The 13,193-nt window shown below is 36.2% G+C and overlaps 1 protein-coding gene across 2 annotated transcripts in view; it reads right to left on the bottom strand.

Annotated features, from left to right (window-relative positions):
* CNTN1 (contactin 1) overlaps positions 1 to 13,193 on the bottom strand; it is a 340,636-nt gene that overhangs the window by 41,928 nt on the left and 285,515 nt on the right. For both annotated transcript variants that reach the window (XM_007531154.3, XM_060191552.1), the window contains one exon: positions 10,873 to 10,976. In XM_007531154.3, the coding sequence (XP_007531216.2) occupies positions 10,873 to 10,976 (104 nt within the window). The remainder of the gene's footprint in view (positions 1 to 10,872; positions 10,977 to 13,193) is intronic.

The raw sequence follows: 13,193 nt of genomic DNA, 5'->3' as shown, positions 1-13,193 counted from the left end.
TAAATAAATAAATAAATAAATAAATAAATAAATGAAAAAAATAGTATGGAAGTATTTCTCCATGGGACTTTTATCATTTCTTTCCTATACTATTTATTTATGTAATTTTAAATTTATTATGATCCATTGATAAAAAGTAGTCATTATGTTAACAAAACATGATAGTATATAACTTTCTCTTTGCTCATTTCAGAACTATACATGTGAATTTATTTATTTTTGAACCTAGGTGGAACTCAGATATAAAAGAAGTATTATAACTAATAACGACTAATTATAACAAACTACTTATATTTTAATCAATTTATTTAAATTTTTATTACTAAAATTATTTAAAATTATATCCAAATATGAAAAAAAATTGCTACTTTGACTAAACTCTTTGTCAGTCCTTGTCACTTAAAGAAGCAATACATTGTGCTTTTATTCTTCAATAAAAATTGATAATAAGTCTATAATTATAGCAAAAGCATAGAGAAATCATATAATATATATAATATACTAATATTTTACATATCCTAAATGTCTTGCCCATAAAACAATGGGGTTTTAGCTTCATTTTAAATAAAGTGCCTATATGAAATATGTAATATTAATTTAGTCCCATACTTTCATTTGTATAAAATATGTTAAAAATCATGACAAAATTGGACAATCTGGTTCAAATTCACCTGGTGGCAAAGCGAGGCATACACGTAGAATGAGGGCATTTTAGTATAAAGGTTACTTATTGTTTACTTTCCTCTGCAACATTTTATGTTGTTTACTAATATTCATTTTTCTTATGCTCATAGTATATTTTCTAATAGTTTTGATAAAATCTCTCATTTCTGCCATCTGACCTGAATGGCAATCTCAGAACCAACTGGAGCCATACCTTTTAACTCCAAATGGAGAGAAAACACTGTATAAGGACAGATTCTAAGTGTACCCCAGAAGTCTTTTTAGTTCAGAAGCCTTTAAAAAGTGACTACATTTCACTTATAAGAAGAAAAAATATAGTATCCACTGTCGTAGATACTTGATCTTGACTAAAAGAAGTAAAATAAGCATTTATATTTAATTAACTGGTAAATGCTGACATATGATCATCCATGAACATTATCTTCCGGGGCTGGGCAATGAATGGCACACCTGCGCAAAAACCAGCGGTTGAGCGCCCATTCCCCACTGCAACAGGATGCTTTACGAGTGGTGAGGCAGGTTTGCAGGTGCCTATATTTCTTTCTCCCTCACACACCCCTCCCCTATTAATTTTTCTCTGTCCTATCAAATAAAATAGAGAGAGGGGAAAAAAGGGGAAAAAATGGTTGCCAAGAGCTGTAGATTTGTAGGGCTGGTACCAAGCCCCAGCGATAACCCTTGATATATAAGGTGTAAAGAAGTATGCAATGGAGCAATGGATGATTCATAGTTCTCATTCTCTCTTGCCATTTGCAACAACCTAGGCATAACTTCCATGGTTTATGTTATGTGACACAAGTCAGAAGGAGAAAATACCATATGATTTCATTCATTTGTGGAATACTAAGAAACCAAGTAAGCAAACAAAATAAACAAAAGAGCAAAATACTCTGGCAAAAGAATAATGGTTAGCAGAGGGGGAGCAGTAAGGTAGAATAAGTAGAGGGGGTTACTTGGTTGAAGGTGGATAACAACTGGGAATTTTGTGGCAGGCATATTGTTATCTATACAGTGAGGGTGTGCTATTAATAAAGAGTAATTACACCCTCCAATAAAATTATGGAACACAAAATATCTCTTTGCACATACCTAATAATAACATCTTTTCCCAGGAAAAGAAACAGTAAGAAAAAAAGCTCTCTAATTCATTTCCTCCAAACAGCTTTAGCATAAAGAAATGGGTATTGCAATTGTTAAAGTTCTTAAAGATATTCACTGCTTATCAAAGCTAGATTTGATCCCTTTTATTATTTTCTACTGAAGTAAGCTTTTTTTAAAACCAGATTTCTAAACTCTTTCCTTTCAATTTCTAATTTTCTCTATTCAGAAAAATATAACCTGTAACAGAAAATATTCTCTTATAAAGGAATTAATCTCTTTTACCAAAAAAAAGGACAAAAACCCCTCAATGTCACTACTTAAGTAAAAAAAAATGTAACTGATGCAAAAAGCTAACTCTTTTAGAAAATATTTTGTAATAACGTTACATTGCTCAGGCTCCAGACTTAATCAAACATTAACACTTTTTCTGTACTAAGGATTCTTTCAAAATCTGTATTCTTACACATCTTGGGAGCTATAAAGGTCCTTTCTTCCTTCATTCCTTTTTTTCTTCCCCTCTTTCTTCCTTTCTTTGCCTCTCTCTTTCTCTTCTTTTCTCTCTTTCTCTTCCTTTCTTTCTTTCTTTCTTTCCTTCCGTCCTTCCTTCCTTCTCTTTCTTCTTTTATCTCTTTCTCTTCCTTTCCTTCCTTCCTTCCTTCCTTCCTTCCTTCCTTCCTTCCTTCCTTCTCCTTTCTCCTTTCTTTCTTTCTTTCTTTCTTTCTTTCTTTCTTTCTTTCTTTCTTTCTTTCTTTCCTTCTACATGTCAGCCCTGGATCACTCTTAAAACTCTAGTATTGGTCTTGCCTAATAGTTCATGGAAGTAGGCATTGGCAATATGGCCATGGTGGTCAGGTGATGGTGTACCTAGCTGAGTGCTGACAGTACAGTACACAAAAACGAGGGTTCAGGCCCCTGGTTTCAACTTGCAGGGGTGAAGCTTTATAAGTGGTAAAATGGTAAAATGGTGCTGCAGGTCTTTCTCTCTCTCTCTGTTTGCTTCCAATATTATTGCTGGGAATTAGTACCTGCATTACAAATCCACTGCTCCTGGTGGCCTTTTTTTTTTTTCTTTCCTTTTTATTGGATAGGACAGAGAGAAATTGAAAGAGGAGAGGGAGATACAGAGGGAGAGAGAGAGATAGACACCTGCAGACCTACTTCACCATTCATTAAGTGTCCCCTCTGCTGATAGGGAGCAGGGGGCTCCAACCAGGATCCTTGTGTAGGTCCTTGCACTTAGTACTAACTGGGTACGCCACCGCCCCCAGCACACTTCACTTCTATCTCCCTCTTCACTCTCAATTTCTTTATGTTGATATTCAAAATAATCAAACAAAAAGATATTTAAAAAAATTTTTAAAACAACCCTTAAATATAAAAACAGCCATGGTCTACACTTCAACAATAGGAAACTGGAGGCAGAAGACAGCTCACCTAATAGAGTGCTCATTTTACCATGTACTAGGACCCAGGCTTAATACTTAGACTACGACATGGGAGGGCCATGCAAAGGAAAAGCTTCATGTAAAGTGAAGCAGTGATGTAGGGTTTCCCCTCCTCCTCTTGCTTATCTTTCATTCTGTCTTTTACCTCTGGGAGACAGAAAACTCAGCCAGAAGCAGTACAGAGTCCCAGAGAAGCACTGGCAGTAAAAAAATTAAATAAGGGGGTCGGGCAGTAGCACAGCGGGTTAAGCACATGTGGCGCAAAGCACAAGGACCAGCGGAAAGATCCTGGTTCGAGCCCCTGGCTCCCCACCTGCAGGGGAGTCGCTTCACAAGCGGTGAAGCAGGTCTGTAGGTGTCTATCTTTCTCACCCCCCTCTGTCTTCCCCTCCTCTCTCCATTTCTCTCTATCCATTTAAAAATGACAGCATCAATAACAATACAGAAATAACTACAACAACAATAAAAAACAAGGGCAACAAAAGGGAAAAAATTTAAAATTAAATAAATAAAAACAAGCAAACAAACAAACAAACAAAATAAATGGACAAAACCAAACCCAAACCCAAATAATGGGAACTATTCATGGATGGTATCCCTTTATCCCAGGCAGAAATATTCTGAGCTATTCTAAAGCTCTTTGAAGAACACTAAGTATGGAGTACCAGTTGTCCATCTTTCTAGAAGTCTACCTTTGTTGTTCACAAGTTTTCCCCTCAAATCTACAATCTAAGACATTTAAAACAAACAATCCATCCCAACCAGTAAATCCCACCCACTCACCCACCACTATCTTTTCTTATACCTGTGTGTCTGACTCTGCTTGGGTGAGATGCAGACTAAGATTCCTTCTCCTAAATAAGAAACTTAAGTCAAGTTGTTTCTAGTTGTTTATGTTCCCCGTAATTATATCTTCAAAACATTTCAGTAGACTAATAAGGATTCATAATCTTTTAAGATAATTATGAAATCAGTCTTCTGCATTGATCTCTGATTTAGCTACTTTGCTGTTTTCATTAACTTAAGTGAATGTCTTACCTGCTGGGTAAGTAAACTAAGTCTCTTGTGTTTTCCTGGGCAGGAGCCCAAAGTTCTAATATGCCTTTGATCATTTCAACTCTTTTATTTTTTCTAGTTCACCCATACTGCTAATTAAGATTAAAAGTAGGAAGTTATTTAGGCAAAAAGAAAAAAAATGAGTACATCTTAAGACATACTACTGAGAGCCATTTTAAAACCACAAGGGAAAAGAGATTATTTTAAAATCTGATTTCTCACATGAAATAATATAGGAAGTCAACTTTCAATGGGATTAATCATGTAGGATTTAGGGCTTCCCCAGATTTCATTCTATTTTAGTTTTGATTTCCTCATATTGATAATTAAGACCTATAGAAAATTTTCATAGGAAGTGCAGTGGAGTATTAGTTTTCTAGATCATCTATCTTGTTAAGCAATTGCCTTCTCCTATGATATTTTTAAAAATAGAGACAATAGCCACATTATATTCAGTCAAGGTTTTCTTTTCCATATAAGTACATTTTCTTATAGGACAATAAGTATGATAGCTTTTTGCTCTTAAGCTTTTACATGTGTCTCTTTGATATGCAAGGCTCTGTGTGAAAGGCTTGAAAGGCTTTTAAAGAAAGGATGAATACTGGGAGTCGGGCAGTAGTGCAGTGGGTTAAGCACATGTGGCACAAAGCTCAAGGACCGGCTAAGGATGCTGGTTCGATCCCCTAGCTCCCCACCTGCAGGGGAGTCGCTTCACAGGCAGTGAAACAGGTCTGCAGGTGTATCTTTCTCTCCCCCCTCTCTGTCTTCCCCTCCTCTCTCCACTTCTCTCTGTCCTACCCAACAACAGCGACATCAATAACTCAACAATAAAACAGCAAGGACAACAAAAAGGAAATATATCTATAGGATGAATATAGATACCATGATGCCAACCTGACTTCCTTGGGCAGAAAACCCCACCATGTGTCTTGTATCCCTGCCTCCCCAGATCTCTGTCCCATTAGGTAAAGAGAGAGACAGGCTGGGAGTGTGGATCAGCCTGTCAACACCCATGTTCAGTGGAGAAGCAATTACAGAAGCCAGACCTTGCACCTTCTGCACCCCACAATGATTCTGGGTCCATACTCCCAGAGGGATAAAGAATAGGGAAGATATCAAGGGATGGGGTTGAATATGGAGATCTGGGGCTGGGCATGGTGTCTTTAGTCTTGTCAATAGTTCCATTTTATAAATAAAAAAAGAAAAAAAGAGAAAAATGAACATAAAAAGTAATTCTGACAGTTCATTTTTAGCACTTTTAATCCAGCATTCGCTGGAAAAGCAAGTCCTAGGATCAAATATGGCTATGCCAGTTGTTAATCAGAAACTAACTAACGAACATTTCTAGCCCTCAAATTCCTCCTGTTTAATGTTAGAATAATAGCAAACCCCAGGATTGTATGAATTTAATACAGTGAGTTTATTAAAAGTTTAGTGCAGGATGGAAGTGGAGAAGATTATGTATGCTTAGTGAATTAATTAAGGAGGTAAAGGACAACTATGGGATGGTTTCATTCATATGTAGAATATAGAAAATTGATGATAGAAACATGAAAATAAACAAAAAGTCAACCTATATTTAAGACTATGGGAAAAACTAATTAGACTAAAATCTCATAAATCACTATTAATTCAACATGTCACGGGGAAAAACAGACCATATCCCTGATTATACATATTTTCTTTAGCCTAAGTTTTATTTCAGATTTATAAAATGATCAAATTCTGACACTGGGCTTATATTTTTTAAGAAGCTCTAAAATATACATATTTGTATATAAAAAATAAATATGAATATCTGTGTATATTTTTTAATATCAAAGCTACCTACAACCTTAGGCTACACAGATCAAAACCATTTAGATTTGTCAGTATCTAAGATACAGTGATTAGTAGATATCCCTAAAGGATACAAGTCATAGCGAGGTCAAGTATATTCCAGTAGATCCTAACCATTGGATCTTCAAAGAAAAACAAGTCCCCAACTAACTTGGTTATAATAATAATTATTGCTATTTTAACCTCTTCTAAGACTATAAGGGACTCTTCCCATTCTCTTTAAGATCCTTATTTCTCCTAGTCCTGGAACCTCTAGGATTTTTGTCCATATTTCTTGGTGTTTCTTCTCTGATCACTTACAATCATACTACCTCTTTTGAACTCACACAAATCAATGCTACCAGTGCTGCCATGCCACATTATGCTGAGTTGTTATTGTGGATTGTAGCCAGAAACACCAAGCCTGTGATGTCAACCTCCCAACTCCTGTAATATGGTGAGATCTTTTCTAATACATGGGACTATCTAATTCCATTTCTGATGGCATGTTTTCTTTTTCTTTCTTTTTTTAAATAAGTTTTATTTATAAAAAGGAAACACTGACAAGAACCATAGGATAAGAGGGGTACAACTTCACACAGTTCCCACCACCAGAACTCCGTGTCTCATCCCCTCCCCTGATAGCTTTCCTAGTCTTTAACCCTCTGGGAGTATGGACACAGGGTCATTATGGAGTGTAGAAGGTGGAGGCTTCTGTAATCGCTTCCCTGCTAAACATGGGCATTGATAGGTCGATCCATACTCCCAGCCTGTCTCTCTTTCCCTGGTGGGGCAGGGCTCTAGGGAAGTGGGGCTCCGGGACACACTGGTAGGGTCTGATGGTGCGTTTTCTAACACAGATACAGATACTAGTTACAGACTAGGGCCTATGATACTGGGTACAGTTGTACCTGTATCTATAAGCAAAGGGCAACTATATAACTCAAAATAAAAGTGTTTAATAGCCCTTTGTGATTAGACTTAGACCTAATATGCCTGGGATTTCAGTAAAATGGCCTAAAGAAAATATCATTAATTTTCTGATTAGACTTTGACCTAATAAGCTTGACAATCTAGTAGAAAGGGACAAAGAAGACAGGCCCCATAAATCTAATATTGGTTTGAATAAAACAGATGGCACTCAACACTGTAACAACTGGGAGAAATTCCAAGCTCATCAGGTACTGAAAGGACTACAAAAGCTAGATAATGGCAAGAGACTGGTTCACTTAATAATGGCTTTTTTGGTCACTGCCATCAAGAACAACAGCATAAGCCCTCTGTGGGCCACTCCAGAAATGTGTCTACATTTTAAAGAAGCAATAGCAGGGACTGTCCCACTCTCTGAAAAATTACTGGGTCATCCTACCCTGCCACTTGAGGAACACTGGTCCTGAAACAAGATCACCTAGCATATTCCCAGCACGACAATAGACTGTGAACTCAAACTGACAAGGAATCCGAGGTTACACAGGCTCCTGTGCTAAATATATATAAATCAGGTTGATGGGGTAAAGAATTAATTTTATTTATAGATCTTCTTCAAGTTTTGGAGCTACTCTCTTCCCTAATCTAACTTTCTAGCCCTACTCTCAACCATCTTTCCAGACAATATTTTTAGTCCACCTTTGTGTTAGCTATCAAATCAAGCAAAAACTACTTAAATTATGTACCCTTAGGAACATATCTAAAATAGACTTCCTTGATTCTTTCCACCCTAAGATCCTTATTATCATCTACTGTACTCCTACTTTGGATTCCTGTTTATTAATCACTTTATCCTTCATATATTACTGCCTTTCAGCCATTGAGTTGCCAATGCTATCATGATTTTATCCTGATTTCCCTGGGCAGTGGACCTCACTAATGTGCCCTGGAATCTTACCTCTCTAGAGCCCTACCACAGTAGCGAAAGGTAGAAAAAGGCTAGGGGTATGAATTGACCTGCCAATATTCATGTCTAGTGAAGAAGCAATTACAGAATCCAGAACTTCTACCTCCTGTACCTCATAAAGAAATTTGGTCCATACTCCCAGAAGGGAAGGGATGTTAGGGGAAGATAACCAGAGGGCTCTAAACTCTGATTATTCCATCAGGACCTGGAGTAAGAAGATGAAAAAAGGAAGGACATTTGGAAACAGCAATAGGTGTAGGTGTGACTTAGAAAGGAAGAGAAGGCAGGACTATAAAAAAAAATGGGCAAAACATAGATAAATATAGATATATAGTTATAGAAATAATAGTAAACTCATCTCTATGGCCTTGAGTGAAATACTACGATTCCCAGTGGAAGAATGAGGGGACACAGAACTCTGGTGGTGGGTTTGATGCAGAATTATATAGCCTTGTTAGCTCCTAACTTTGTAAATCAATATTAAGTCACCAATAATAACAATAAAAAAGAGAAAGACAAAAAAAATGTATCTTTAATACACTCATTATCATTCCACCTCCTCTATAGTAACTTCAACTGAACCCTGACAAAGACTGAAAGCACTTTGAGCTTATAGTACTAAAAATAGTTGTTTATTTACAGGTTTAAAATTTAAAGCCTGGGGTCAGGGTTGGGGTAGATAGCATAATGGCTATGAAAACAGACTGTCATGCTGAGACTCCCAGGTCCTAGGTCCCAGGTCCCAGGCCCCAGATTCAATCACCCTCACCACCATAAGCCAGAGCTGAGCTGTGCTCTGGGGGGAAAAAAAAGGGAGTATGTATCAGCCTGTCAATGCCCATGTTCAGCAGGGAAACAATTACAGAAGCCAGACCTTCCTCCTTCTGCATCCCACAATGACCTTGGGCCAATACTCCCAAAGGGTTAAAGAATAGGAAAGTCATCAAGGGAGGGGGTGGGATACAGAGTTCTGGTGGTGGGGACTGTGTGGAGTTGTACCCCTCTTATCCTATGGTTTTGTCAGTGTTTCCCTTTTATAAAAAATAAATAAATGAAATAAAAAGGCCCTGGACCCTGGGGCCTGGCAATGCTAATTAAAGTATAGTGCTCTGTCACTCAAAAAAAAAATAACTAGATAGATCAATAACCTTGGCTTGCTCTTCCGGTTGCATTTCAGAGACATGGCATGGAGGAAACCATATTAAGATGCTTTATCTGATGATGCTTTAGTATTTCCATCAGCACTGGGAATGTCTGTGTAGTACCTGCCATATGTCTAGCAGTTGTTCTCAGCACTAAGGGCAAAGCAAACACAGCTCTGTACTCATGGAACTTGTGTTCCAAGAACACATGAGGAAAGAAGGCATGAGAAACAAACTTGTCTTTAAGACTTGGTGAGAAATATGGTAGTTATTGGCAGACTGGGGGCAGGGAACTTTGGTGGTGGGTACAATGCAGAACTTGTAACCTATAATCCTATAAACCACTATTAGTCACAAGTAAAAAATGGCTTGTAACAAATTTAAAAATCAAAAAGGAAAAAAAAAAAACAAACCAGAAAGCTGATGGTGGCAACTTAGTGCCTATCAGCAGTCACTATATACTCATTGAATGTATTGAAGAGGACTCTGTCCTCTGATTGAAAATCCTAAACTTTGTATCAGAATATCTTTGTGTCATAGTAGTCACACTTTTAGTTATTACTAATGGAAGCAAGTCATTGAATCTCTTTTTTGTACATTAACTTATAAACAAAGGGAATGCGATGTTAATTCCTCTTAGTTTTCACTCTTTCTTTGTTTAAAAGTATAACTTCACTAACATGATTAACTTATGGGACAGAGGAGATAGTATAGTGGTTTAAACAACTGATATTCATGACTGAGACTTTGAAATCCTAGGTTCATTGCCCAGACCCCATAAGCCAGAGATAAGCAGTGCTCTAGACAAAAGAATGGGAGGGGGAAAACGACTAACGTGTTAATATCAGTATTATATTAAAGGCCCTAACTATAATTCTAGCTTTAATTCTTTAGATTTTGTCCAGTTTTGTTTTTCAACTAAGACAAGACTTCTGCTTTCTGCCTGTATAATTCCTATTATTATTATTATTATTATTATTATTATTATTATTACCTCTTGGGTTATCACTGGAGCTCAGTGTCTGCAGTACGAGTCCACTGCTCCTGGAGGCAATTTTTTCCATTTTTGTTGCCGTTGTTGGTATTGGATAGGACAGAGAAATAGAGAGAAGAGGGGAAGACAGAGAAGGAGAGAAGTGACTCCCCTGCAGGTGGGGAGCCGGGGGCTTGAACTGGCATCCTTATGCTGATCCTTGTGCTTTGCACCATGTGTGCTTAACCCACTGCGCTATCACCAGGCTCCCTCCTACTATTCTTTATCTCAGAATATTTTTTGGGGGGACATTGTGAATGTTATCAATTCTCTACTTTCCTATGTAATGTTACAAAAGACAGATTCAGTATACTTACTGTTTCCTAGAAGTCGGACTGCTTAGTTGAATGGAAGAGACATTTTATGATTCCCTTGAAATTTAAGATTCACCAGCATTTTATGAGAATGCTGTTTCAAAAGATCTTGATTATTCATGAGTATTATCACCTTCATTTTTATTTTAATAAATCGTTTGCCTACATAAAAGATTTACATTTCTCCTGGGTAAATCCACAAGGACGCTCTGCTAAATTTCAGCAATTAGTCTATAAATTCCCATCATATTAACCACAAAGAATATATATTAGTGCCACAACAGCAGTGGGAAACAAAACACTGGACAAGGCAATACATTTGAAAATGTATGCTGGTATATTTACAAACAAATGTATTCAGTTTAATAAAAAATACTAAACTTACCTGATAACTTTCTACTATTTTTTCAACAACATGTTCCCAATGAACAGATATCTCAGAAGATGATAAAACTTTTACTCCTACTTCTGTTGGAGCTTCAATGGGAGCTAAAAATTGAGAATATTAATTTTTATATGAAAATTAAAATGGAGTCATTTGTTATATGATTGAATATAAAATATACTAACATTTTCAACTTGTCTTAATCTTTCCCAAAAAAATGGTGCTGTCTTTCTTTCCTTTTTAAATGATATTTCAATTTTAATGTTATTTCATGTTATGCTAATCTATGATACATTTATGTTAAAAGATACATGCAGAAACATGTATTAGCATGTGCACACACTTGCTTTCACAAAATACAGTAAACTTCATAGGTTTCCCTGATACCTGTGAGTAAAATCATACTAATATATATATATTTATAATTACATATATATATATATATGTATCTAAACAAATTTGTGTAAAAAAGCTTTTCATTCAAATAAAGATTTCTTATGTTTAGCCCCTCAACTTCACATTATAAAAAACAGTACAGATGGTGTTGGTTATATAGAAAATTGTTCATTTCAGTTAATCTTCAATTTCTCTCTACTTATGTGAGCTAAAGGTAACAAAATACATGAGTCTTTTATGTTGAAGCGATGACCCTTTATGTTGTAAGATCCCTTGAAACAAGTTGTGACATCCGCTGTTACATGGGCTCAGGAAAGCTTTTCTGTGTCTAATCTCCAACTGGGCATCAAGTCAAATATGTATCAAAAGGCCTCTGTTTACTGGGGGGAAAAAAGTAATTTACATCCCTTATGAAATTTACTCAGAGACTAAAGAAACCTTTATGTAGGAGTCTTTCTTTGAGCCTTTCATTAACACACCATAATCCTCTTTTAAATTAAAATTGTCTTGCAAATAAATGCTGTTTCCAAATGAAGGTAAATTTGTGGTACTGTGACTGATTTCTTAGTCATAACAGGAAAGATGAACACTTACACAAGTTTTGGCATATGTAGGTTTTATGAGACTGGTGAAATCTTTAGGAAATAATATAACTAAATACTAAAGAGATAACAAATATGACTGTTTTGGCCTAATATAACATTAAATAAAACAGTAAGAATTGATAGTGGATTATAAAGATAACTTATAAAATGATTTTCCTTTCATTTATCTATGTGATGTACTTGAATCAGTCTGTTGAATCAGAAAAAACAGAATGTTACTTTTTTTTTTATTCAGGAAAGTCCTAAATTGACTTTCAACACAAGATCTTTATTTTATTCTGCACTTAATAGAGATAACTATTTTTTAAAGTATGCATATCTTTATATATATGATTATTTTTCATATTTGTGTTGGAAATAAAGATCACAAGATGAGTGGGACCAGGCAGTAGGTGCATCTGGTTAAGCACATACACTACAGTACTTAAGGACCCAGGTTTAAGCCCCTGGCCCCCACCTGTAGGGGAAAATCTTCATGAGTGGTGAAGCAGGGCTGCCTGTGTTTCTCTCTCTCTTTCACTCTCTATCTCCCCTTTCCCTCTAAATTCTCTTTCTCTATCCAATTATAAATAAAGCATTTAAATAAAATATTTTAAATGATATAAATGCAGATCACAAGATGTTTTAAGTATATATCAAATTTTTAACAAATATAAATGAATAATCCTGAGACTGAAAAACATATATCTTTTAGTTTTTTTTTAATTTTTTATTTTTTGCCTCCAAGGTCTTTGCTGGGGCTTATTGCCTGTACTATGAATCCACTGCTCCTGGAGGCCATTTTCCCCCCACCCCCGCCTTTTTGTTGCCCTTGCTGTTTATCATTGTTGTTGTTGGATAGGACAGAGAGAAATGGAGAGAGGAGGGGGAGACAAAGAGGGAGAGAGAAAGACACCAGTAGACCTGCTTTACTGCTTGGGAAGTGACCGCGGGCCTGCAGGTGGGGAGCCAGGGGCTTGAACCAGAATCCCTACATGGGTCCTTACACTTTCTGTCATGTTCACTTAACCCACTGCTTTACCACCCGGCCCCCAACATATATCATTTCTAAATTTTTTTTTCAGTAAAATAGTGTAAATTGGAAAATATAGTACAGTAAACTCTAAGAGATCAGAATTAGACTTTGACTTTATTTGATGTAAAGTTTCCTTTTTTTTTTTTTTAAACTATTCCATTGTGCTTCTCACACATGTGCAAAGAGAAACTTGGCACTGGATCAATGGTAGAAATCTTTATTTGATTTTCTATCCATTAATTATTTATATAATGTGCAGGTGAAGAGATATAATAAGACTTTGTTTTTTAGTAGAGGAAATATAT

Source organism: Erinaceus europaeus, chromosome 5 (assembly GCF_950295315.1).
Source record: "Erinaceus europaeus chromosome 5, mEriEur2.1, whole genome shotgun sequence".
NCBI lineage: Eukaryota > Metazoa > Chordata > Mammalia > Eulipotyphla > Erinaceidae > Erinaceus > Erinaceus europaeus.
Note: the sequence above shows the minus strand (reverse complement) of the source record. Positions and strands in the feature narration are given on the sequence as shown.